General features: G+C 40.8%; 1 protein-coding gene across 4 annotated transcripts in view; it reads left to right on the top strand.

Annotated features, from left to right (window-relative positions):
• DOCK1 (dedicator of cytokinesis 1) overlaps positions 1–27,598 on the top strand; it is a 620,618-nt gene that overhangs the window by 548,455 nt on the left and 44,565 nt on the right. For all 4 annotated transcript variants that reach the window (XM_075000462.1, XM_075000464.1, XM_075000465.1 and 1 more), the window contains 4 exons: positions 4,200–4,376; positions 7,438–7,521; positions 18,598–18,735; positions 22,043–22,188. In XM_075000462.1, coding sequence (XP_074856563.1) covers positions 4,200–4,376; positions 7,438–7,521; positions 18,598–18,735; positions 22,043–22,188 — 545 coding nt within the window. The remainder of the gene's footprint in view (positions 1–4,199; positions 4,377–7,437; positions 7,522–18,597; positions 18,736–22,042; positions 22,189–27,598) is intronic.

Raw genomic sequence — 27,598 nt, 5'->3', positions numbered from 1 at the left:
ATGATAAGTGGTCATCTGGGTAACTGAAATCATGCCAGATTACGAATATTGCCAGATGAGAGACTGCCGGACTAGAGAGATTCAACCTGTACTAATAAAAATTTACAAATAGGCAAAGAAAGAAAAACACTACTTGAGAAATTATGTGAGTTTGATTTAAGGATGTTTATTTTGTATATTTTGATGTGAAGTTGACAGTTTAGCTGTATCCACATTAAAGGGTTCAGTTAACAGAAGTTGCTTTCGACAGATATTTCCCGGAAAAGCCTCTGTCTACAGCATATGTCCACATCTAATAGAGGCTCCCACTGTCAACACTATCTGTCAACAGAGAGCAGTCAGACTGCCCAGCCCTCTGTCAAGAGAATAGCCAACTGGAAGCTCTGTAAACAGGGTAGCCCGATAAACCGGAAGCCCTCTCTGTCAACAGAGCCCCGTCCCCAGCCCCCCGGGAGCCTCTACATTATTTTTTTGTCGACCGAATCTGTCAACAGAGGCACTATGCCTTGTACAGTCAAGACAGAATTCTGCCAGGAAGATTCTCGACAGGATGCATTTGTAGTGTGGGCGCTCCTGAGTTTCGTCAACAGAAGGCCTCTTCTGTTGACAGAACTCTGTAATGTAGACCCAGCTTTTGTGTGGTAAGAGTTATAAAGCTTTAATTTTTTGAATCTCAATATCTACTGTAATTAAATATTGTCTGATTACCCCTGCTGTGTGACCTCCCCTACAACTGTGAAAATTTAAATAAGTAAAAATTAAAAAACGCTTAAAGACAGTGAATTTGAACAATTATTAAAAGGCTAACTTATATTATCAGTGAATTTTTAAAATAGTTAAAATATTTGCTGTGATTTTTGAAGAAAAATTAACTTTGCCAAGACTGTGTATAAAGGCTCTATTTTGTAAAGACCACAAAAGTATTGCTTTTTAAAATCATTTATCTGTAATTATTTCTCTCTATATTTTTAAAGTTAGCTAAAACATGCCCTAAAAACTTCACTAAGATTTTTTAACAGATGTGTACTTCCTTTTTTCTAGTTCATAACTAAGAGCAGGTCTTATCTATGGAAACAGGGCGATGTAAGCTACGCAATTTGAGTTATGTTAGTATCATAACTCAAATTGACGTGCCTTAGGTCTGCTTACTGTAGGGTCCACACCACACTGGGTCGACAGAAAATATTCTCCCACCTACTCCCCTTATTTTCTCGTTCTGGTGGAGTACCAGAGTCAATGAGAGAGCTTTCAGCCATCTATTTATCACAGCTATACTAGACGTGATAAATCAACCCCTGCTGGATCGATTACTACTCTGTCAATGCAGCCTGTAGTGAAGGCATGCTTTAAAGATAAAATATAGCCATAAAAATGTCTTAAATGCTAAATTACTCATGCATAGCTGCAATTTTTAAGTTGTGATGAAAAACATTTCTTGTAGCAGTTTTAAAATCTCTATTATGAGCCCTTTTTTTAAGGGAAAGAACAATTTGCCTGTGATGAATTAAAAACCATTTTATTGTTCCTTTGAGAATTTGTTGGACAGTTTTATTTAGATGAATAAAAATAATGCAGAAAATGACTGTGGTATCTATAGTAACAGAATATGAATGTGATGTTTGACAGTGTTAGGCAACTGAATAAACCATTTTGATTTTTTATTATGAGCTTTGTATTGCTGAAGATAACATTTACCTTCCCTGTTGCCAGAATTGTTTTCTGTAAAACCTGACGTATCTGATGAAATCGCTTTCACCTCCTAAGTTAAGAACACTTTCTGACAACAGGCCACTTCATCCACTTTGTACATGTTCACGTTTAGTTCTGTGCACCTGGGAGAAATGTGCATGCATCTCTTTAACAGAGCTCCTTCTATAAATCTTTTGTAATAAGGATTATAGTTGAAAGAGGGAAAAAAACAAAAGTAACAATGTTTGAGGAGAGGAAAAGATGACTTTTGAACTACTATGTAAGATATATTTACCACAAAAGCAGTTATTAGCTGTTCATAAATATTCATATCAGTTAAAACTGTAGCAGCATACCAGTAATCACAAATCTTGCACCTGTAGAACACATTTAAATTCCTGATATAAATATGCTAGGTATGTTACAGAACACAATGAATTAAATGCCTTTGAACATTTTATAAGAACAAGAAAAATAGCATTTATGAGGTTTTTAAATAAAGGGTTGATGCCACATCAAATCATTGACTAGAGAGGATTTAGTAATTTAATAGGGGTAATTAATCATTTATTCTTTTGTAGATAACTAGTAATAGCTTGTGATTTCCTTTAATTTGGTTGTTTGAAATGATTTGTGTCACTTTTACTAATATATCTTAGTCCAGAGACTGTCTGCCAGCAGGTTAGTATTTGAATATTTTAAATTTGAACTCCAAAATTTTAATGGACTCACACATCATATACTGGTCTTTCTCAGTAATGAATGGATGAAGATAACTTCAAAAATCAGGTTTCTGGTTTGAATACACAGATTTACAAGTTAAGTATTCATTTTAAAAGTTTACATGCACAAATTTAGTTAGCAGACAAAGAGTCATTTGTCATGAAACCTTTCTTTCTAAAATAATGCTCAAAACACACTTTTTAAAATGATAATTAAAACACGTGATTTAATCAGATAGCTGGTAACAACTAAAGAAATTTGATTATAAGTGGCTCTCAGATGTGTGTAAAGCAACTGGCAGCTAGCTAAAAGTGCTTTATTTACATAGAATTTATGCAAATTAGAGTGTAATCAACTATGCATTTGCATTTTCCTAACATGCCCCAATTAACCCTCCCCTTTTCAATTCATGCCACAATATTTTTTTGGATAAATAAGCTAGATTTTTAACACTCTTTAATTAAGAGTCTTCCAAATTGTGGTGAGTGGATCATTTAGGGTATTCAGAGTATCTGCTGATGGTTTGCAAAAAAGCTTGTACACTTCCTAAGCCATGTTAATTCACATTAGTATGGATTTTAGCTATATTTTAAATATTTTCTATACATTACTTTTATGCATATGCAACTTCTGTAGTTGCCAAAAGGAAGCTATCTGATCCCAAATGATGGGAGGTGGCCCATATGATTTCAATGGGAGGAAGGTGCACACAATGCACTTTCTTTATTAAACACTGATTCACATTATTAAAGAATTTCAGGGCGCCTGCTATGAGCATTCCTATAGCTTTAGACCAGGGGTCAGCAACCCCTGGCAAGGGTGCCAGGAGTGGCACACCAGCTGATATTCCTCAGCACGCAAGATGGGAGTTCAGTCCTGTCTCTCCTCCCGCATGTAACTGGAGCTTGCTCGGAGTCATGCCACCCATGGATTAACAAAAAATTAGCTAAGGATACCAACTACCACCTAAATGGTAATGCTCTGCATCTTAATTTATTTATTAATGAAGCTGTTGTAAGTATGACTATTAGTGACTTTAAAAAGCATCACTGACACTCAGACCATACAGAGATCAAAAGGTCAAATTTCAGCATTCTGCCATGGAAAGGTTGCTGACCCCTGCTTTAGGCCCTGGAAGAAAGCATACTTTTTGTTCAATTATCTAATATAAGGTGAAGAGAGTGCTACCTGCTGGGTAAATGTAATGCAATAAATAGCTTTTCTACCACATACTACATCTTCCCAAGAGGCTGCCAATACAGTTACTGCAAAAGCCAGGCAGAAGTATCTTCTTGTTTTTTAACATTCCCGTTTCTCCTGAGCACACCATCAAAGCCCACCAGCAAAGAACAACCCAGTCCAAGATGCATTTACCATCATGGTACCTGGATCGCTCTTTTTGACCCCTAAGATCTGCTTGTTCATAAGTGTTCAGATGCATAATTCTCCTCAGAATCTCAAAAGCTCATATGGACCCTAAGCCAAAATTTTAGACTGGCTTGAGCTTTCTGAGAGCCTTGATCTGTGCAGTAATTATCCAGTAACGATGAAAAATACTAAACCTTTTATCTGTTTATATCATATCTGTTATTGCAGGATTGACACTATATATCTTGCCTAGTATAAATATCACCTTTATGCAGCTATTGACTAAAATTTTCTCTTTTACTGTAGTATCTATTGATTCTCATTGGGATGGTTTGATGGAGTGCAAACTATAAAACTGCGGTCTGCTACATGACTACTGAACTAGTAATTAAAACATGTTTTATTTGTTGTTCTTTTAGGTTGAAATCAGTCCACTGGAAAATGCAATAGAAACCATGCAATTAACAAATGATAAGATCAATAATATGGTTCAACAGCATTTGAATGATGCAGACCTACCTATTAACCCCCTCTCTATGCTACTTAATGGCATTGTGGATCCTGCAGTCATGGGAGGATTCACAAACTATGAAAAGGTATGTTCAAAATTAGCTGTGTTATATATTTCTGTATCTGCTTAGTCGTGGATGTGTGTGTGGCATTTATGCATAAACACATGCATGACAGGTTAATTAGGAAAACTAAAATTTTCCATGTTTTGAGTATATTAGGTAAGAGCAATATTTATAAAGGAATTCTATAGGTTGAAGAAAGAGAAACAACGATAAGGATTAACAGAGAGTATTACTAACCACTGGAGAACTTTTCTGAGGGCCTGACGGATTTCATCATTTGAAATATTTAAATGAAGATTTAATTACTTTAAAACATTTATGGTATAGTTCAGCTGAGATTTATTGGCGTTAATGGGAGCATTATGGGGTGAAATTCTTGGCCTGTGTTTCACAACTGGTTGTGCTAGATGATCATCCCATCTTAACATCTGTGAATTAAAAATAATTGGGATTTATTTGGTGGAAGTGCATATTATGATATATTTGTACAATCCATCCCATATATATTTGATTGACTACACGTGCTTATCATGGACATCGTCTGACACACACATAAAGGCGTAGTATAAAATGTGAAAATGTAAGAACTATATTAGTGCCTGTTCATTGCAAACTGCTGTACATTGGCAATAAGTTCTTGTTCAGATAATGAAGAGATCATGTGGTTTCCACTCCTTCACCTGTTACTGGAAGAGCTCTTCCAGATGCCAATATCTGTGGCCTGGTTTGCATGCATAAGACACTTAAATCACTAGGCATGGACTTTGTGAGGCCTATATCATATTGTCCATAGGACAAATTGGAGAGACTATTCCAGGCCCCATGTTTTTGGGGGCCCCATGGCAGCTATCCCAGCCCTCCTATGAACAGGAGGGGCAAGGTTATCTGAGGCAGGATGTGGTGGTGGGCAGCGGCAGCTGAAAAGGTCCTTTCTTCTTGTGACCCCTCCCCCCACACTCACCATGCAGGTGGTTTGAGCACTAGACAGTTCTGCTCCACCACACCATGTCCTCTCTGGGGCTCAGTGTGTCAGGAGGACACAGTGCAGCAGAGTGGGCTGCCACTCATACCACCCACGTAGTGAGTACAGCATGGGGGTGCTAAAGGCAACCCCTATTGCTGCCACCACCACCACACCCTGCCCAAGGTAATCCCCTGCCCAGTTCTTCGGGGAGGAGCAGTGGGGCAGGAGAAGGGCCTGGAGCACAGGGAGCTGACCCAGGCCCTGTACTTGAGGCACTGAAGGAGATGTTGCCCTAGGCCCTATCAGAGCATCAATCTTGAGTTTAAAATCTCAGATAAAGGCTAGTGTGGAAGTCCTATGTCTTTCATTCACATTTCTTAGCTTCCACAAGTGTCCCATATGTATTCCACAAAGCTGTGTGCCGCACCTGCTACTAGCGGGAGCCGGGAAACTGACCAGGGCTGCTGTGCTGTCAGTTTCCCAGGTCATAGAATCATAGGGCTGGAAGAGGAACTCAGAAGCTCATCTAGTTCAGCCCTCTGTCTAAAGCAGGATCAACCCCAATTAAATCATCCCAGCCACGAGTATGTCAAGCTGAGACTTAAAAACCTCTAAGAATGGAGATTTCACCACTTCTCTTGGTAATGTATTCCAGTGCTTCACCACCCTTGTGGTGAAATAGTTTTTCCTAATATCCAACCTATACCTGTCCCTCTGTAGCTTCAGACCATTGCTCCTTGTTCTGTCACCACTGAAAACAATCTCTCTCCATCCTCTTTAGAGTCCCATTTCAGGAAGTTGAAGGCTGCTATCAAATTGCCCCAAAGTCTAAAAAAAAAAAAGATAATTGGGCATCTCCTTGAGCTGGACGGTACCACAGGAGGTCATCTAGTCCACTCCCCTGCCCTCTTGGCAGGGCCAAGCACCATCCCTGACATCTATTTGCCCCAATTCCCAAATGGCCTCCTCAAGGTTTGAGCTCACAACTCTTGTCTTAGGAGGCTAATTCTGAAGCCTCTGAGCTACCCCCAACCAATTTAGGTTTGTTTTTCCATGAGCCCTTGTAGCTGACATCAGGCAGACAAACCTGGAACCTCTGGAATCTAGTGCAGGAGCCTCTAGAGTTTGAGCTATAAGCCAGTCTTCTTTTCTGAAAACTAAATACACCCAAATCTCTCAGTCTCTCCTCATAGGTCATATGCTCCAGCCCCTTAATCATCTTCATTTCCCTCTGCTGAACCCTCTCCAATGTGTCCATATTTTTCTATACTGGGGGGCCCAGAACTGGATGCAATACTCCAGATGTGACCTCACCAGTGCCAAATAGAGGGGATTAGTAACTTCTCTCGATCTGCTGGAAATGCTTCTCCTAATGCACCCCAATATGCCATTAGCCTTCTTGGCTACAATGGCACATGCTGACTCATATCCAGCCTCTCATCCGCTGTAATCTCCAGGCCCTTTCCTGCTGCACTGCTACTTAGCTAGTCAGTCCCCAGCCTGTAACAGTGTGTGGGATTCTTCCATCCCAAGTGCAGAACTCTGCACTTCTTCTTGTTGAATCTCATCACATTTCTTTTGGCTCAATCCTCCAAGCTTCAGGGACCCGGGAAACTGAGAGCGATGCTGCCCCTGGCTCCCAGCTCGTTGATAGTAGTGGGGGCCAGAAAACTGATGAGAGCTGCTGCCCTGTCAGTTTCCCAGGTGCCCCAAGCTGCAGCTCAGAATATGGGGCAGAGGGAACTGTGGCATAGGTTCCCACAATGCACTGCTTCAACAGTCAATGTTTGGTGAGTTCAGTGTGGGAGCAATATGTTGAATTTGTTGGGAGCCTGTAGGAAGTGAGGATATTCCAAATCGAATTTAGAAAAACTGTCATTATAAAATCGATTCTAATAAATTTGAATTTGTCTTGTACTATAGATGTAGCCTTGGGCACTATTGAATTGTTTGTCACTCTCAGCTTTTAATTATGTATTTGTAGACCTGTTATTACTGATACATTGTAGTAAAATCTTTTGGGTTGAGTCATTTTCTTTTGTCTGAACTAAAAGCCTTCCTAGACAGTAAATATTCAATCGTTTTCTGAAATAACTGGTACCTTTCTGTCTCCATTAGGCTTTTTTTACTGAAAAATACATGCATGAGCATCCAGAAGATCATGAAAAGATCGAAAAACTAAAGGACCTCATAGCATGGCAGGTAAAGAGTCAAATTCAAATAATTTTTTGGCCAAGTGGCATACAAAGGCAGCCTGCTGTCACTTTTGACAAAATTCAGACATCAGACCATTCACCCTACACTTCTGTAGCATTTAGACTTTCTTGGAACATGAGCTAAAGTTCATCTTTTCAAATCTGATATAGTTTGTCATTTGATAATCCCACAAGTGACTCACATTATTAACCCATTTTTTATTACAGTCTTGCCTGTTACCAGTTTCAAGATACAAATACACTCTCACTTTCAAATGACTCCATTTGTTAGGATTGCGTTGGTCAAGTCTGTTGTAAATTTAGTTCTATTCTTTTCCTATGTAGTGCTAAATTAATAAAGAGTTCCATTAAAAACTGAAGTGAGAATATGGCAGCTTTACAGTTTAAGCACATAGAATTTAAATGCCTAGATTACATGTTGAAATATAAATATGGCCTGTTGTGCACATGCATTGTAATGTACTCTCTTTACATGATCACTTATTGTTTTGTAAAATAATAATATATGTAAAACATACAATTTTTCTGCAGCCACAGATGTACTTTTGTGTCATCTGGTACTGTACACTGTGTATGGCAGTCAATTAGTCATGTGTACACAAAGTGCATAGTAAATGAGGCAAGGATTTCTGTGAAGCCTTTGCCTTGTTCCTATATATACATTGTATATCATGATAAATAGAGGAACAGCTATAGGTATATAGTGAACCTCCACAATGCCAATTTTACAGTCACTCATCAGAGCAGAAACATACTTTAAATAACTTGAGAGCACTCAGATATCTGTAGTGTACCAGAAACAGGATTCAAATATCCACTTCTTGTGCCTTAAACATTGTACCATCCATCCTCTGTGAGGAGCTGCATTTTCTTCTAAAGTATACATTTCAGGAAAAACAGAAAACCAAATTTTAGCTTTGTTATGCATCTACACTCTGATATTTTTCACTGATTTCAAAATAATTTTATAATAACAAATGCAGAGGTGTGACTAAAGATGTTTCACCCTGAATAAATTATATTATAATATTTTATATTCAACTCTGTCTTTATTATGAATAGAACAACTTAAATTTCAAGAGGATTTAATTTTAGATGTTGTAGAGGCCAAAGATAAAATTCAGTTTCCTTGGAAGGTCATAAAATATTGCAGAACAAACATGAGTTTGGTCTGCAAAAGATCTATTGATTTTATTTATTTATTTATTCATTCATTCATTCATTCATTTGCGGTTTTCAAGCAGATTGGATTTTAAGGATTTTAGATTCTAGAGAGGAAAGTAATTTGATCTCAGGAGAGTAACTTCATACCAACACTGTTATTGCTCCCTAATGACCACATTAAAATGAATTTTACTGTTGTATTTTACCCCAGAAGGGGATAATTGTATTGACAACACGTATACATTAAAAGAAGAGTAAGCGCTGGAAAAATGCATATTTAAAATCTGCCAGTTTTGTTTTGTCAGCATGTTCAAAAATAAACACAGCTATTTTGTTAGTCTTTAAAGTGTTACTTGACTTCTTTTTTGTTTTGATACTATATACAGCACGGCTTTCTCTCTGTTACTTTTTACTAGGTTAGATTTAAGTATGATACAAGTGAAGCAACTTAAAGATGAGTAATACAAGCAGTTATTTTTCTGAAATTGTCACCAGTTAGTGACACAATTCAAAAAGGAGTAATTTTGAAATGACCTGATAATATTAAAGTGTTCATGATATCTGAAAGATGTCTGAAAACTGTTTCAGATGGCATAGCTTAATAGAAATTGTGGCAGGCTAAAGAAAACATTTAAACACTATTTCACATAGGCTGTGTCTACACTACATTCCCTTTTCGAAAGAAGAATGCAAATGAGCGAGATCAGAAATGCAAATGAGGTGTTGAATTACATATCACATGTCGTATTTGCATATTCTCACACAATCTCGCATCTGAAAGAAGAACAGCCATATATACAGGTTTTCTTCAAAAACAAACCCCGTTTTCGAAAGAACTCATCTTCCTGAAACAAAATAGGAAAAAGGGGTCTTTCAGACACAGAGTTTGTTTTCAAAGGAACCCCATCTACACAGCTGTTTTTGTTTCGAAGCAGTCTCTTTTGGAAGCGAGATCACATGAGAATATGGAAATAATGCATGAGATACATAAATCGATGCCTCATTTGCATTTCTGATCTTACTTATTTACATTCCCCTTTCAAAAGGGGAATGTAGTGTAGATGCAGACATAAGTTCTGGGCCCCCATGTATAGGAAGGATGTGGATACACTGGAGAGGGTCCAGCGGAGGGTGACCAAAATAATTAGGGGGCTGGAGGATATGACTTATGAAGAAAGGTTGAGGGAATTGGGACTGTTTAGTCTGCAGAAGAGGAGACTGAGTGGGGATTTGATAACAGCCTTCAACTTACTGAAGGGAGGCTGCAAAGAGACTGGAGAGAGGCTGTTCACAGTGGTCACAGATGGCAGAACACAGAACACTGGTCTCAAGTTGTGGTTGGAAAGTTCTAGGTTGAACATTAGGAAAAACTTTTTCACTAGGAGCGTGGTGAAGTATTGGAATGGTCTACCCAGGGAAGTAGTGGAGTCTCCATCCCTGGAGGTGTTTAAGTTTCACCTCGACAAAGCCCTGGTGGGGCTGATCTGATGGGTTTGGTCCTGCTTAGAGCAGGGGGCTGGACTCAATGGCTTTTTTAGGTCTCTTCCAGCTCTATTGTTCTATGATTCTATGATAAGGAACAAGTTGGCACAAGGGCTGGGAGAGATTTAGGATTAGGCAGTGATGGGCAACCTAGGGTAGTGAATGGGCTTCATGAGTGGCCCTCCTTCATCTCATTGTGCCACAAGATCATTGTAACCAAGATGGTCTCCCAGGAGAGGGTAATATGCTAACTGTGCTTGCATACATAGAATTTGCAGCGTGTGATGATTAAAACCGTGACAGAGCTTTGACTGAATGCTCTAACAGTCAGTGTTGGTAATCAGCATGCACCTCACTTCAGGTAAGTCTAGCATATGCAAACAAGTGAAATCAAACTACCTGGGGTCAGCAGCCACCCCCTGTTCTCAGTATCGTGAGGAGTAAGAGAGGTCAATGAGAGAAACTCTCCCATATACCTCTCTCTGTGAAGAAGGCCAGGTAAGTCGATTGCAGATACATCAATTCGAGCTATGCAATAGCCACAGCTAAAATTCCATATCTGCATTCGACTTGTCTCCCTAGTGTTGTCCAAGCCTTCATGGGCTCTTGATTTATATGCATGTCACTTTAGTAATGGCAGTATGAAACAAACCTACACAGACAGAAATCAGTGAAATCGGGCAACCTTGAGCACGGGCATCAGTGAAGAAAATGTCTCATGTGCCACACAAAGAATGCCGATGGGCTGCATGCACCCAGTGCCTACAGTTGCCTACTACTTGCATAGAGCCTTTTGTCACTAAATCACTGCTTTGACTTGATCAGCAGGTCAGCAGTCAGTATCTGTTGGTCAATATGAAACAGTCAAGATGGCAGTTTCTATCAAATGCCTAATAAATTGGTTTCTGTGTCTCAACTGAATGTATTATAGATGCCTAGAGATTTGATATCTTGATATAAATCATAGTGTTACTAAAACATCTTAATATTGAATGCTGCCAATTACTTCCATGACCATTTTGTTTGTATTGTTGCGTCCCTTCATTGTTTCTTTGTCTCATTTGTTTTTTGGAAATCAACCTCTTCTGGTGACGGATGATACCTTCTATTTGGAAATTAAAAACTAAAATTTGTATTTTGAATAGAATAAGAATTTTACATTTTAAAAAAGGAATATACAATGAAAGTGTTGGCAGTACCTTAATTATCTTATGCAGCAACCTGTATCCAGGTGTGCCACTGGAAATAAGTAATTGACAATAATATTTAATTGATACTCTTTAGTGGAAGGGTAATTCTTAGCTGGGGTTGGGCGAGCAAAGATTAAGACCTCATTCCTAAACACCTTTTAGGTTCAGTTTCAAATTGGCACACAGACTAGCTCTACTCTTTGGAGAGAAACCTTCAGAACAGGATGGAAGTACAGAGAGCTGGAGAAATAAGTGGGGAAATTCAGTGATGCATCCCATGCTTTTCTTAAGTTGTGGATGAGAACTTCACTTTTCATTGTTTCCATTTAATCTGATGCCTTCTGTTAATGTGTACTTCAAGCTACTACAGTTTGCACCTCCCCAAACCAGAATTCTCTGGTTTGGCAAGATCTGTGTAGAGTCCTGCGTCTGGGTTGGAAGAATCCCAAGCATTGTTATAGGCTGGGGACCAACTGGCTCAGCAGCAGTACAACAGAAAGGGACCTGGGGGTTATGGTGGATGAAAGGCTGGATATGAGAAAAGTGTGCCCTTGTAGCCAAGAAGGCTAACAGCATACTAGGGTGCATTAGGAGGAACATTTCGAGCAGATCTAGAGAAGTGGTTGTTCCCCTTTTTCGGCACGGGTGAGGCCACATCTTGATTATTGTGTCCAGTTTTAGGCCCCCCAGTATAAAAAGGATGTGGATGTGCTGGAGCAGGTTCAGCGGAGGGCAACAAAAATGATCCAGGAGCTGGAGCACAATACCTATGAGGATAAGCTGAGGGATCTGGGCTTGTTTAGTTTACAGAAGAGAACACTTAGGGGTGATTTGATAGCAGCCTTCAACTTCCTGAAGGGGAGCTCTAAAGAGGAAGGCGAGAAACTGTTCTCAGTGGTGCCAGATGGCAGAACAAGCAGTAATGGTCTGAAGTTAAAGAGGGAGAGGTGTAGGTTAGATCTTAGGAAAAACTACTTCACCAGGAGGGTGGTGAAGCGTTGGAATGCGTTGCCTAGAGAGGTGGTGGATTCTCAAACCCTAGAGGTTTTTAAGTCCTGGCTTGACAAGGTCCTGGCTGGGATGACTTAGTGGGGATTGATCCTGCTTGAAGCAGGGGGCTGGTCTAGATGACCTCCTGAGGTCCCTTCCAGCCCCATGATTCTGTGTTATTTGGTCAGAGAACCCCAGCTAGGAGGCTACTAAGAGAAGGGTTGTCAGCTGGGAGGCCTGCCAGGTGGGAGCCCAATGACGGGGGCCAGCAGCCCTGTGCAGGGGAGGCAGGGGTCTTGTGTCCTTGGAACCAGCTGCCTGACTAGGGTTGGAACTGGCTTTCATGGGGCCAGCAGTTGGGGCTGCAGCCAGCAGCCTGGCTGTGGCCAAGGTTGGGGCTATCTGGTGGCATCAGAACAGCAGGGTCTGGCTGCAGGTGAGGAGGCCACTGGGGCTGGAGGGTGGGAGGGCCCAAGGCAGGGACCAGTGGTGCGCATAGCCAGTGTCAGGGAGAAGCAGCACACTAGGGTGGGTGGGGGCAGGGCGAAGGTGGGGACCTCCCTTTGTCTGGCATATTCCCTTGTTCAGGACTTATCAGGTCCCAAGGGTGCTGGATGAGGGAGGTTCAGCCTCTACCCCAAATCAGTACCAGGTGAAAGAGTCACAACAAAAAATTAAACACATCCAAACTGTAGGGGTTTGAACCATTTGTTTTCAATTCATGAAATTTCTATGAAATGCTACAGTATTTATTTCATGGGTAATGACTGCACTGCTCAACAGTTAATATTCTAGTTTTTGTGGCTATTTGTTCATTTTTATGGTTATTTTTATTTAATTTTGTGCTTTAGCACTTCCTTTAAAAAAACTGATTCTGTAGTTTTGTTGGACCCAAAATGGGTTGTTCCATCAGTACGTGATGGTAGTGAAGTTCATGTGCACTAGTCACTCAACTTTTAGCTAATATACTTAGAGTACACCAAGACCAGCACACAGGACAAAGAATTATTTTTGTACCCTTTCCAAACTGGTGATAGTGAATTGATGCATACAACATGAATAGTTAAAAAAATCCCTTTACCTGCTAAATTATTTTTTAAAAATAGAATTCTTGGTAGCTTTCCATTTAAACAAAAACCCAAATTCCCTATCTGTAGTCTATCCTGGAATGATATTAAGACGTAACAAGATCCATGATAAACTTTTAAAAGGAGAGGCTAAGGAAAAATATATTGTGGCATAAATTTTATCTGGATATGTTATTGGGTTTTTTTTGTTTTGTTGTTTCTTCCCCCAAAGCCTATTAAAAGTTCAGATGTGCACTTATTTTTTTTCATTTCTCAGATTACAATAAGTCCACTTTCTAAAGCTCAGCATTTTAAAATATGCCAATAAATAAACAAACTGATCATCACTCCAGTGTCAAATAATTTGGCAGCAACATTACACTCAATTAACCCCTGCCCCTTGTCTCCCCCCCGTCTCTCTGTTTCTCACCCCAACCCCCACACTTATCAAAATTTTACGTCACTACTAACCAGACCTACCTGTCTCCTTTTGGGGGAAGGAGAAAGATGGCCTGTGCATCAGAGGATCTGGGGCACTGCAGTAGGTCAGTTGCCTTTGGAAAAGAAACTGATGACAGACTGAAGGTGTTTTCTAGTGTACTTTACATATGCACAAAATGTACACTGGTAGCTGTACACTGTAGCTGGTTACCTTGAAAAGAAATTCCACTTTCAGAAATGCAAGCTAAGACACTGTCAAGTTCTTAAATACAGCCCTGTTCATTTAAGAAACAGCTTTGTCTTCCTTGTTTCCTTTCTCTTATGCATCTGGTCCTCTGCCCAGTCTGTGCCCTGTGAATTTTGCTTAGCAAACCCTTCAACCCAATGTCATCAAGCTGCGGGTGCATAGAGATCATGTTCTCAAAACAGCTGGGTTAGTTCAGACAGGGTTGCTTGTGTAATCTTGCTTGTGCAGCTACTCTTGAACATCAAGGAGCTTCATGCAGGTTTAACTACGTGCAGTGTCCACTAGTGCCAGCTCATCTTGTAATCATCTTAATGACCATCCAGCTGCTGTTGCTATAGCCTGTCCTAATGAGGTCCCTTGGACCAGGCTTCTGTTTTCTGTGTAGAGCTTCATAAAACACACTTATATCAAGAATTGGTAACGTGTTTCATTAACATCTTTGTCCTAAGAGGGGAGAATTTAGCCCTGCTGAGTCCTGCCACACAGAGCCAGCTGAACTTGTGCTCAGCCTGGCTCTGCAGTCATGGAAATGAATATAGGAAGGGAAATGGGCTGCTCCCATTCAGGGGCATTTGTAATCCATGTAGATTTGTACTCAAAATTAAATATTAGATTGGTCTTCCTGGTTTTCTATCTATAATAAATAAATCTCAGTTTCTGTAAGGCCAAGTTCTGACTGTGTGTAAGTGAGTAGCAAAGCATTGGCTCATTTGTTTTTCCTTGCAATAAGAGAACGAGAAAGCTTGGGCAATGTAGATGACCCTGCCCAATTCCCAAAGGGAGAAGAAACAAACAATTCTTCCAAGCCCCTAGGGAGGGCACAAGGGAGGACCTGCTGAACTTCCTCAGCTTTTTTGGGGTGGCAGCTTGTCTCTTAGGTTCTCTCTGGCTGGGGTCAAGTAAAATGTAAAGAAGCCACATATATCAAAGAGCACAAGAGGATGGTCCCATTGGTGCTAGCTACCTCCTCTCTATCTGCACAGCTGATGCAGAGGCATCATATGCCTCTGGGTCATTCTGATTGTTCTCAGGAGTGTCAAGCTGCTGCAGAGTTCTCCTTAATTTGTCCAATTAATTTTGTTATATATGTACGATCGTTAAAGGAGTGTCTGTCTCATGCTTTTGATGCTCCTGGATAATCCTTCCAAACACATCTGTGAGATAGACTGTTGCAGTAGCCTCCACGCCCACTATGAACAACAATAAGAGTGCTGCAGAAATATATTTATAACCCTTAAGCTACGTTGCCCAACCTTTCTCATTCTCTTATTGCAAGGAAAAACAAATGAGCCAATGCTCTGCTTACTCACTTACACACAGTCAGAACTTGGCCTTACAGAAACTGAGATTTATTTATTATAGATAGAAAACCAGGAAGAAGACCAATCTAATATTTAATTTTGAATACAAATCTACATGGATTATAAATAAAAGTGGATAGAAATATGTATTTTAAGTGTCAAGAGATGCAACAGCTGTGTGCAGTTAAATGACACAAAATGCATTTTATTCATGGATTCATCTTGATAAGCTTTCTTAAATTCGTTCACATCTAATTTAATTGTGTACTTCTTATCGTCCTTAGTAATAATTCTCCTCATTTAGATTGCTGATCAGTTATATTAGAAAAATCTGTTTTAATCAGGATTACAGTTTAATTATGAATTATTAAGGAGAACCTTCTTAGCTTGATTGCTGCAAAGAATATATGACTCAGAACCAGAGTACTGTGTAGGCTGGAGCTGATCTGAGAAAGAAAATATTTTTCTTGAACAGGAGAGAGAAGAATCTGATAGTAGGTCTGTGTAGCTGTGGGAATGAAAATGTCTCTCTCAAAACATTTAAAAGGTCAGCTACACCTCCACACTGTGAACTAATTATATAAGCTTGTGTCAGCATGGATATTTTGTGGCAGCAGCCTTGCGGTTGAATTATTATTTTCAGTTATAAGACAGGATCAATTTATTCTCCCCACCCTACCCTCAACTCACTCTTTACTAAAAATCCAAAATCAATTTATGCTAAAAATATATTGTAGTTTTTGATATATAGAGCTGTGTGTTTTCTTAACTAATCCGTTATGTAAAGTATCTAGGATAAAATTTTTCATGGTAACACGGGGTTTCATAAGTAGCATTTGTTAAACAGACACAGATTATAAAGGGTTTTTTTGTCTGCTGTTTATTACCATGAAACAGGGTGGGTTTGATAATAGTCTAGCTCAGTGATACTCAGTCTCTGATACATGAGCTGTAAGTGGCTCTATAATGTGTCCCATAGACCTCTTTCAAGCACATGATATGAAAACACTGTAGCTACATCTACACTAGAGTGCTCTTTCGAAAGGGCACCATTTGAAAGAGAGCAGCCAAAAGACCCCCTTTTGAAGGGGAGCATCTATACACAGGCTGGGGCTGGTGCAGTCAATTTGTGCCATCAAAAGGGCCATGTGCCCTCTCAAAAGGGGCCAGCAAGGGGGAGCTTTCGGATACTACAGAGGGTGCGAGGCTCTCCTGGTGGTCAGATGGTGCATCTGTGGAGATAGGAGGGAAGAGAGGGACAGGTCATGAGTACCAACCCTTGCCCAATGGTCCATGCTCCCCTTCCCCTGGTGGGCAGTTGGTCCCCATCCCCTGTCCGACAGCAGGGTGGCCATGGAGACCCATGGTGGTGGTGAGGGTCCCCAACCCCCTTTGGGTGGCCCCTTGAGCAGTCTGGCCCTGGCCATCCTCTGCCCCGGGAGCGGGCCATGGCCTTGTCCATGGGAGTGGGTGCTGAAGGCCACTGGCAGCCGTGCCGCTGTCCTGAGGTCCAAAGCCAGCTGGGCTGTGGCCTCAGATGGTGTCTGCTGGGGCTGTGGGGGAACCTCTGGCGAGCATGCAGCCCCCACCCTGTGATCCGGGGTGTGCCCTGTTGGGTACATACCTGATGGTCCACCGCAGAGGTTGGATGATGCCCGGCTGGCTGAGTCATGGCTGCAGGTGCAGGAGGGGAGATCTGTGACAAGGGCCCCCTCTTTGCTGGACCACCCTACCACTGCTGCAGGCTCTGGCTTTGGCTCTGGCTCTGGCCCTGCTGGGGTTGGACTGGCTGATGATCCCGGCTCATCAGGCTCCTCTGGCTGGGACTCCTCTGCGGAGGTATCAAGCATGGAGGGTGGGGAGGCAGTGTCCCGTGGGCCCAGGAGGCTTCGGAGCTCCCAGTAAAATGGGCATGAAGTGGGGGCGACCCCCGACCAGCTGACCAAGTCCCGAGCCTGCGCATCCCCTGCCGCAATGCCTTCACCTTGCTGCATACCTGGTCTGAAGTGCAGGCAGGGTGGCCACAGGTTGTCAGGCCCAGCATCCCGGAGCTCAGGCTCCGTTCAGGAGGGGGCTTGCTTTTTCCCCCATGGCTGGCCCCTTGGGAGCCCTGGATACACTTGGGGGGGGGGGCTGGGGTTTCTCTCCTCGCTGGCTGCTGGCCATGCTGTGCCAGCAGCCATGGTGTATCTGGCTGAGGCATGCAGGGGTGCCGTGTGCTGACTGTACGCTCTCAGCCTCCTGCAACAGGGTTTCTGGGTGTGTGCAGCTTTAAGCGCTGCTGGACCCATAGACCATTGAGCCCCGCAGGTGCTGGACAGCACATTTCCACCTAACAGCTGATTGCCGCCATGGTAGATCCCACTCTTTCGAAAGAGTGGGTTGCAGAACATCTACACATGCCTTCTTTCTAAATAAGCTTTTGAAACGGGCAGCTTTTCCTATTTCATGTTGGAAGAGCCATTTTAGATGCTGAAGTGTGTTCCTTCAATTTCATTTTCAAAAGAGCGCGCAACAAGTGTAGATGCCCCATGCACTCTTTCAAAAGAGGGCCCAGGCTTTCAAAAATAATTCCTAGTGTAGACGCACCTTGTGTGATTCATTTATTAACCAGCCTTAGTTATTAACCAATCAGGATGCTTTGCCCTTCATTTTGTTGTGAAACTAATACACACGCAGACAAACACGCTAATAATAAACACACACGTTCCTCTGTCTGTTCCTCTCCGTTTAAATATGAATATATACTGCAGTAAACAGAATGAATTAACACTACTGTGGCTCTTTTGAGTACTGGTGATTGCTAATTTAGATCCGGAGCCACTGAAGTCTGAGTATCTCTGATCTAGCTTTTTAGTCAAATTTAAATAATACTGTGCTCAGGCGGTGAGATTATGTGTAAAGTAAAGTGTTATTTGGTCAACATGAAAAATTTAGCTGTATGTCATAGCTGCTGGGCAGATTTATGTGTACATTAATTTTAAATTACTATGGGCAATGTTGAGTAAAAATGAAATCATATATAGTAAAAAAAATTACCTTGTTTTGCTTTAGTTGCGATTACTTTCCATAAAATCCCATACTCCAGTTAGAAGCCTCATAATATATGTTGAGTTCCCCTTTCTCTACTCTCATGAGAGAATCCCAGAAATTTCATTGTCATCTAATTTTATACTTTAGATTCCATTCCTGGCAGAAGGTATCCGAATTCATGGAGAGAAAGTAACTGAAGCACTGAGGCCATTTCATGAGAGAATGGAGGCCTGTTTTAAGCAGCTTAAAGAAAAAGTGGAAAAGCAATATGGTATCAGAACAATTGTAAGTTGCCTCCAAACCTGACGCTTGAAAAATTATCTGTTTTTAGAACTGTTGTACTTCACATTTCTGTGATACAATGAATGTACAGAAAAACAGTTTTAATAGATAGTTGATTAAAAATCTTAAGGGTATGTGTGTTTTTTCATTTTGTTTTGATGGTGGTGGTAGATTTAAACTCACTTTTAGATTGAGGCTCATTTCTTTTAATGTCCCTAAAATTGTGATTGTGTTACTCCCAATTTACACTTGTGTAACTGGGATCAAGGTCTGGTCCTGAATTTCTCTGTTATTAATGGGGAATCACACAAGTGTTTAAATTGTGTGTTTCAAGCTCACTGACTCAGAATCTTTGATGTGCCAGGGTTCCACCAGGCACAGCAGGATGGGACAACGGTGATCTGGTTATAGTTCTCTAATTCTTTGATCAATGCCAGTGTAGCTTAGAGCATCCAGGGCTAGGTGCCAATAGTTCCCCAGAAAACATGCCAGCTGAAGATAACAAGACCACAGCAGATGCTAGCCACACCACCTCTCTGTCTTTGATTAAATATCCTACTCCAGAAGTCTGAGGGAATGGTGGTGTGAGAGCTAGAACACCATCAGAATCTCCAGAAGCACAAGGGAAGCAGAATGGGCCAATGAATTAGAGTATGACCACCCTGACTTCAGAGATTCATTTTCAGACCTTTCCGTAGTGGTGATACGTTAAGGTAGTTATGACGTATTTAGAGAATATAGGATTCCTATCTGAAATGTATTGGTCTTGATAGTATCCTTCTAAATGTTTTTCCCTTTATGCTCCTTTTGATGCACTATGCGTCTAAATAGTAATGTATTCCCAAGGAGAAACGAGATATTAACATTGACTATAGTTATGTGTCACTTGCTTCAGTCATATACATTAACATTGTCAAAGAGATGACTGGAAATTCAGGCCTAGTTGGTATTATCTTGCTGTGTCACTCTGATGCACTTTTAAGAATTGATGGAATTTTGTCACTTATGTCTTTCTTGTGTAGTGCCAATTTACCCATAGCTGACAGCATGGAAAAGCTACCTGTGACTAAGCAGCATAGGATTCTTACTTGGTTGGAAAGAGTTCAGTTATTTTATGCATTTATCAGTTATTAATGACTAACAAAGCTTGTATAAATATTCAGAATGATAAAAGATCATCTGCATGAACAACAGCTTCTAAATATTTTCTTCTCAACCTCGATGTCACTCTTTAAAAGTGGCTCTGTTAACAGCAATAATCCACTCATGTTTTTTTTAAAACTTTGACTTATCACTGCTGCTGTTCAGGACTGGAGTACACAAAGGTACTGGTAGCAAGCCATGTGCACCACAACGTGGAGGAAAATACAGGTGTTTCAACAGGAAGGCCTTGTAGGTGTTAGTGCCCACTATGGGCCCCAGTAACTACTCAGACCCATGGCTAAGGGAAAGATTATGTTAGTCGGACTGGCAGGAAAGACTTCAAATAAGGCACAGAGATTGAATAATTAACAGTGCAATAACGGTAAATGTGTCAGTCTCTTTGTGGCAGTCCAAATGAGAATCGGGGTGCTTCAGGCCTAGTAGTAAATGGAGTGCCCTCTCCAATGTCGTCCCTTTTCAAAGAAAATAGGACCTTGCAGATTTCCAACCCAGGATTAGTTAGGCTATGGTTACACTACAGCAATCTGTCGACAGAAGGAGAGATTTCCCAACAAAACTTCTGTGGACAGAGTGTGCCCACACACAAAAGCCAATCGGAAGAGTGGTCTGCTCTGTCCACAGAGTGGCCGGACTGCCCAGCTGCTCTCTAAACAAAACAGGCACCCAAAAGTACAACAGCCAGGGCTGCCCGTTCTTCTGGAAGCCCTGTCTGTTGAGAGAAGGCATCCTAGAGTGTCCCCACGGATATTTTTGTTGACAAAATCAGGCAAGCAGCATTATGCTTCATGACTGAGAGGCAGAATAATGCCAGCAAAAGTGCTTAGTTTTGTCGACAAACTGTAGCACTGAAGTCCAGTAGCACTTCAAAGACTAACAAAATAATTTATTAGGTGACGAGCTTTCGTGGGACAGACCCACTTCTTCAGACCATAGCCATACCAGAACAGACTCAATATTTAAGGCACAGAGAACCAAAAATAGTAAACAAGGTTGACAAATCAGAAAAATATTATCAAGGTGAGCAAGTCAGAGAGTTGAAGGGCGGGGCGGGGGAGAGTCAAGAATTAGAGAAAGCCACGTTTGCAAAAGAGCCCCTCTAATGAGCTAGAAAATCCCCACCCCAGTTCAAACCATGTGTTAATGCATCAAATGGAGTGGGCTATTCTGTTAATGACCTGAAAGTCTGCGATTTACTGAAGAGGAATTTTCACAACAGTTTGGAAAGAGAGGCTGCTGTACTCTCTTTTATATTCAAATTTGACATATTAACACGTGGTTTGAACCGGGATGGGAATTTTCTAGCTCATTATAGGGGCTCTTTTGCATACTTGGCTTTATCTAATTCTTGACATCCCTCCCACCCCTGTACTCTCTGATTTGCTCACCTTGATAATATTTTTCTGATTTTTCAACCTTGATTACTATTTTTGGTTCTTTGTGTCTTAAATATTGAGCCTCTTCTGGTATGGCTATGATCTGAAGAAGTTGGTCTGTCCCACGAAAGTTCATCACCTAATAAATTATTTTGTTAGTCTTTAAAGTCCTACTGGACTGCTTTTTTTGTAACCATAGCCTGTGTGTCTATCATTGGGCCCTCTTTCAATGGCTCCATGCCTAGCTGTTGCTGCTCCCCCATCTGTCCCACACAAACCTGCAACCAGCAGTAATGTCTGGCACCCACAACCTGTTCCACAGGTGGCTCTCCATAACGTACCCATTTTCAGCTTCTCCCTGGCTTCCTTCTTCCATATAGCTATTGTTGGTTCTGGCATCCTGCAGTAACTACTTCCAGCTACTTCCTAGTTCAGGGCCTTTCCTCTTTTCTGACCAGAAGAAGGGAAAGTGCAATGGGAGAGGAGAGGAGGTATTAAGAGTTGCAGTTCCCTGTTCTGCAGAACAATACATGTACTTAAAATTAAGCATATGCTTAAGTACTTTATTGAATCAGGGCCTGTTTGCTTTTTCTCCATAAATATATCTAATTGAGTAACAGGATCTCTGTGTAATTATAGATGATGTGTAACCAAAAGTGCATAATATTCTAGTTAGGCAATACGTATTTAACCATTCAGCATTACATGACCATGGCTCACAAATTTGCAGTTGTGTTCTGAAAGGAGTAACATCATATTTTTCTTTATTGTAGCCCTCAAGTTTGGATGATAGACGAGGCAGTCGGCCAAGGTCCATGGTTAGATCATTCACAATGCCTTCATCTTCAAGACCTTTATCTGTTGTGTCAGTATCTTCTGTCTCATCAGACAGTACACCTTCTAGACCTGGCTCTGATGGGTAAGTAAGGCATAACAATTATGAGCTTGTAATTCTGGAGAAAAAATCAGCATGCAAATACTTATTGGGGGTTAAAAATTGCCAGCACCTAAAAATCTCTTCAATTACAAATATGTGCATGCATGTGTTATCTTAACTTCTTCATTTGTTTCTAAAGTTACCAATATGACCAAATAAAACTCAAATTTATTCTGAGCAAATTGGTGCTAAACTGAGACACATATATCCATACACGCCAGTGGAAAACTGCCTGTGTGCCACCAGAATAAAAGTGTCATTTTCTTTGTTTCTCACACCTAACATTACTTCTTCCATTTCTGCGTATTTGTTTCTGCTCTCTCCCCCTGAAAGCCTTTAACAGAGAGAGTTGCTTCTTTTTTGACTGTTTCCATTTTGCACCTCTACCCAGCTCTGCCCTCATACCTGCCATTTGGCAGGCTGTGTGTGTAGCGCAGTGCGTGCTGAGGACAATTTGACTGAGTTTCTTCCAGTGGAATCATTTTATCTTTGTACTCCACCTCCAGTCCATCTCTTTTTTAATCACTTCATAAACAGGCTGTGCAATGCAGAAGAAAGCTTGATAATGCAAGTTCTATTCCTCGTGCAAGCTTCTTATATATGGAACTGTTACAAACAACTACCGTTAGTCAGTTTGCTTTTATAGCCATATAATTTGGTCCCTCCCCTTCCTTTGAAATCAATTGGGCCTGAATAGCTGATACAGTTTACTGAGCAGCAAGGCAATTCTAATAAATACCATGACAACATACTGGATACATTTCATCACCAGAAAAAAGCTCACTGTGGAATAGGGCCTGATCCAAGGCTCATTGAAATTGATGGGAGTTCTTCAATTTATCTGAATAAATTTGAGTCAGAGTCATAGTACCCTGAAAGTTTGCATCTCACTTTCGCCAGGTTGTACATATGTCTCTGACCCCAGCAGCCTGCCTGCAGCACAACAGCCCCACCCTGGTCTTGATCAGCTTTGGTTACTAATTTCAAGTTGTTCCCAACATTCCCCAAGTCTCTGATTTCCCCAGCACCATTTGTTCTGAAGTGTCCAGCCCTGTCCTGGAACTCAGAGAATTAATAACGTCTTTTGCTCCTTTAAGGGCCGGGGCGGGGGAAGCCCAGCAACTTGTTGCTTTAAATGAAATTAGTATTCACTCCAAAGACAATTCTGCATTAGTTTAGATTAAAAGTAAAGCAAGTTTATAAACAAACAAGATTTTAAATGAAGGATACAGAAAAATTGTTACAAGCAAATAAAAGCAAAATATGTTGTCTAGTGGAAAGAGGTAACTAAACAAGCCACAGCCTTGGTTCGAGGTAGGTTTCTCACCAATCTTTCTTCTTTCCAGCCAATTAGTTAAGATCATCAACAGAAGTACTTGTTGCTTTTATTCCTTGTTTTTCTAGGTTAAAGATATTTGCCTATGCAGGTTTCTCATGTATAGTCAGTTCTCAGACACTTCAGCCCTTTGACTGTAGGACCCATCTTTCTCAAATTACAAGAGCTTTGGCACTATGTGTCTTTGTGGTGTGGGATGCCAGAATGGCTTCTTCTCCCTCATTTCTTCCCAAACTCACTGTTTTGTTTCCAGGCTCAGGATGATTTCATGATATTCCTTCCTGCCTGTGGACTTTCCAACCTGGAGCTGATTCATTTGTAGATAGGGTTTCCATTGGTTTTGGTCATACCTTGCTTAATTTCATCGGAGACAGGTAGATAGTTGTGTTCCCTCCTGTCTAGTAGAAAATCTTATTTTCCCTTGGCTGTTCACAGACTTCAAAGTGTCAATGAACCTTCATAATTCCTCCTGTAGTGTTGACACATACATTTCACAATAGCGTGAATCACCTGTATGTCTTTAGCTTTCATAAAAGACTTTACATTATACCTTTTTATTATATACTAATATTGTATGTTGTCCAATGATTCAATTAGCATTTGAGGTTCAGATCCTCATAAGAACCCGTCTCCCACACTTGCAAGTGAAGTTTATCTTTTATGTACATGTACTTACATTATCTCTGCCTGACAACAAGCAGTACATGTTTTTGTCTAGGGCAGATTGGGCTTATGCATTTTAGGATCATAATTCTAACACATACACTTTGTGTACACACCCTGTATGTACTATCAATGATCAGTGAGTAGTTCATTTTCAAGTGATAAATACAAGGGCCTTAATGGCCTTTTAGACGCAGGTTAAGACAAATGCGTTAGGTGTGATAGGTTTGTCAGGCCTCATGAGAGCTGCTGAGACAGACTATTGTAACACAAATAGGCCTTTGTGCAACAACCTTACAGTTCCTTATCTGTAAGAATAGTATGGTGGGTAAAGTTATGTAAACAACCTTCAGAGTGTAACTGCAAACACCTTATGGATTTCTGTCTGCATTTTGGTGCCACTTCTTTACCACATTTAGCTACTAAATCCCCATGTAGGTAAACTGGGAGGTCTAAAATGGTGTTTTTGTCTATTTTATTGGTTAATGAAGATTCTTATTTGTAATTAGAAGAAAAATAAGGGTGTTTTGGAAGTTGCTCATTACAACTCTAAAAAAACTATTCAATATATGTATCTTGCCAACTTCAAGTAAATGTAGAGTGGGCTGTTACCCTGCTCCATGGGGAGAACAACTGAGTATGGTTTTAATGGATCTGCAATCTTCTGATATATTGCTTGATGTTAAGCTGTAAAGCTAACAGCACTTCTTCAAATGAAGATGGGGAATATTCAGTCACCATCTATTCCAATGCAATTTAAATAAAGTCATAAAGGTGGAATAGATGTTAAAGGATTCTGCCTGTTTCCTGTTAATACCACTTGAAAGATTCCAGTGGGCTTCAATAGGAATTGGATCTCTACTTGTGTGAGAGGTGCAGAGAGGCCTACTAATTCATCAATAAATTGAGCTCTGGATGATAGACGTTTCAGGAGATGTGCTACTTCATACTGTTTTACCCTTGGTTTGAAGATCAAAGTGTTTGAAGATTCTTTAATGTAGGAGAAACTGGGTCTTTTCAGGAGTCACTAATTTTGAAAAGTGCTTTTAATTGGAACAGTATTTTGGATATTAAATGCAGCACTGATCAGAAACAAAGCCAATAGATAGTTATAAAAACCTGCTGGAAAAGAGTTTTCTCTCAAACAGTGGGGCTATGCAAAATTGACTGTCTTCTAAGGAGGAGAAAGTGGATTAAAGTGTATGGTTTCCTGTAATGTGTACACCACAGTTTGCTATTTTGGGCTCCTAAATTGTTTATAGGTATCAATATTGATACATGTAAATATCATTTCTTACCCATGGTTATACATGTGTGTATTTATAAGCTGAAAGTGAATAGGCAGTACCAGTTAATGATAGGAAGCATGGATATCAGGAGAGGAACATATTAAGTACAGGTTGAACCTCTCTCATCCAGCATCCTCAGGACTTGAGCATTGCTGGACAAGAGAATTTGCTGGGCCATGGGAGGTCAATATTGTCTATCACATTACCAACACTTTCACTGCTTACTGGGCTCTTCAAAGACATTTCGGAGTAAGTTACAGATAATAACAACACAGAACCCTGAGAGCCAGGACTGGTGGTTGTAAACAAACTTTATGGGACCACGGGAAACTTTGCCACATCTGTGGTGAGTGGTTGACTGGCTAAGTAAAATCATACCACATTCCGGATGTTGCAAGATGAGAGAGTTCTGGATTAGAGAGGTTCCACATGCACCAGGACCATACAGGGCCATGGGCACGTGGCGCAAGGTGAGGTGGAGCAGGGAGTAAGCAGGTGACAGTCTGGTCTGTTTGTGGAGGGCCACAAACGGAACAGAGCTCTGCAGAGTGATGGCAGTGTGGAGAGTATCTTTATGTGGGGGTGATTAAGTGAAATCAAGGAGGGGGCTTGGGAAATAATGAGGTTCTTAATTGTTTGAGGGTTGGAGGAATGTTGATAGCTATTCATGCTTACGAAAGCACTTGGAAATCCCACTGAACAAAAAACTTAGAATTAAGGTTGCTCAGATGCAAATCCTGACAGTTCATTTTCTTAAAAAATCAAGGAAATCACCCTTTAAGCTAACATTCTTATCCAAAGCAATTTCAAAAACATTCTAAAAAAACAATACCAAAACACACCTACATTCTATAATGAGAATATCAAACTTACTTGTAATTATAATGTACAGCCAGGTACAATACAAACATCATTGAGGGCCTCAAAATGAAACTCAAATGCAAATCCTTATCTCTGATTCCATGCTTCTTGCTCTTGGACATGTAGGCCGTGTCTACACTAGCCCCAAACTTCAAAATGGCCACGCAAATGGCCATTTCAAAGTTTACCAATGAAGCGCTGAAATGCATATTCAGCGCTTCATTAGTATGCGGGCGGCCGCGGCACTTCGAAATTGATGCGGCTCACCGCTGCGCGGCTCGTCCCGACAGGGCTCCTTTTCAAAAGGACCCTGCCAACTTCGAAGTCCCCTTATTCCCATGAGCAGAAAGGAATAAGGGGACTTCAAAGTAGGTGGGGTCCTTTTGAAAAGGAGCCCCGTTGGGACGAGCCGTGCGGTGGTGAGCCACGTCAATTTCGAAGCTCCGCGGTCGCCCACATGATAATGAAGCACTGAATATGGATTTCAGCGCTTCCCTAGTAAACTTCGAAATGGCCATTTGAATGGCCATTTCAAAGTCTGGGGCTAGTGTAGCCGTAGCCGTAATGCGTTATATAGACTTAAGATTGTGTGTATGTCTATCAATAACGTATCTGAATCTGACTGAGCAAAGTTTTTCCATTTGAGTGCTTTTAGGGAGTTGGGTATGTTTTTGCCAGGAGTTCAGGCCACTTGCATGACCCTACTCTATTGCCTTTTTGATGTGGTGGAATGTAATAGGATCGCAAAGTCTTCTGAAAGGCTTCAAAGGGTCTGGTCTGGTATACCCCATGACAGTCATCATACTGAAATGTATGCATGTACTACATAATTTATGGAAGTATAATTCCTGATTCTACACTAGGAATCCTCTGGTGCATAACCCTGAACATCTAAACCTCAGATAACAAGACTGGATTTCACGTCCAAAGCCTAAATATGCACACACTAAAGCTCAGTATATACTTTTCTCCATGATGAAGAAAGCTTTTTTATAAAGATTGACTTTGTATTACAGTTTATCTTTCTGCCATGTGATAATTTTTAATTTGTTTTTATAAACTCTTAGTCAAATATTTAACTTAGATTTTGGTTTTCTTCATCTTTTGCAAGGGCAAATACATATCAAAATAATTTTAACCTGTATTTATATTTTTGCAGCTAATTTTGTGGGAAAAATTACCTTTTACGCTATACATTATAAATAAAAAACTAGCCCAAAGGAAGTCATAGTATGTTTAGATC

The sequence above is a fragment of the Carettochelys insculpta genome, chromosome 7 (genome assembly GCF_033958435.1).
Source record: "Carettochelys insculpta isolate YL-2023 chromosome 7, ASM3395843v1, whole genome shotgun sequence".
NCBI classification, from domain to species: domain Eukaryota; kingdom Metazoa; phylum Chordata; order Testudines; family Carettochelyidae; genus Carettochelys; species Carettochelys insculpta.
This window is presented reverse-complemented; position numbering and strand designations above follow the sequence as displayed.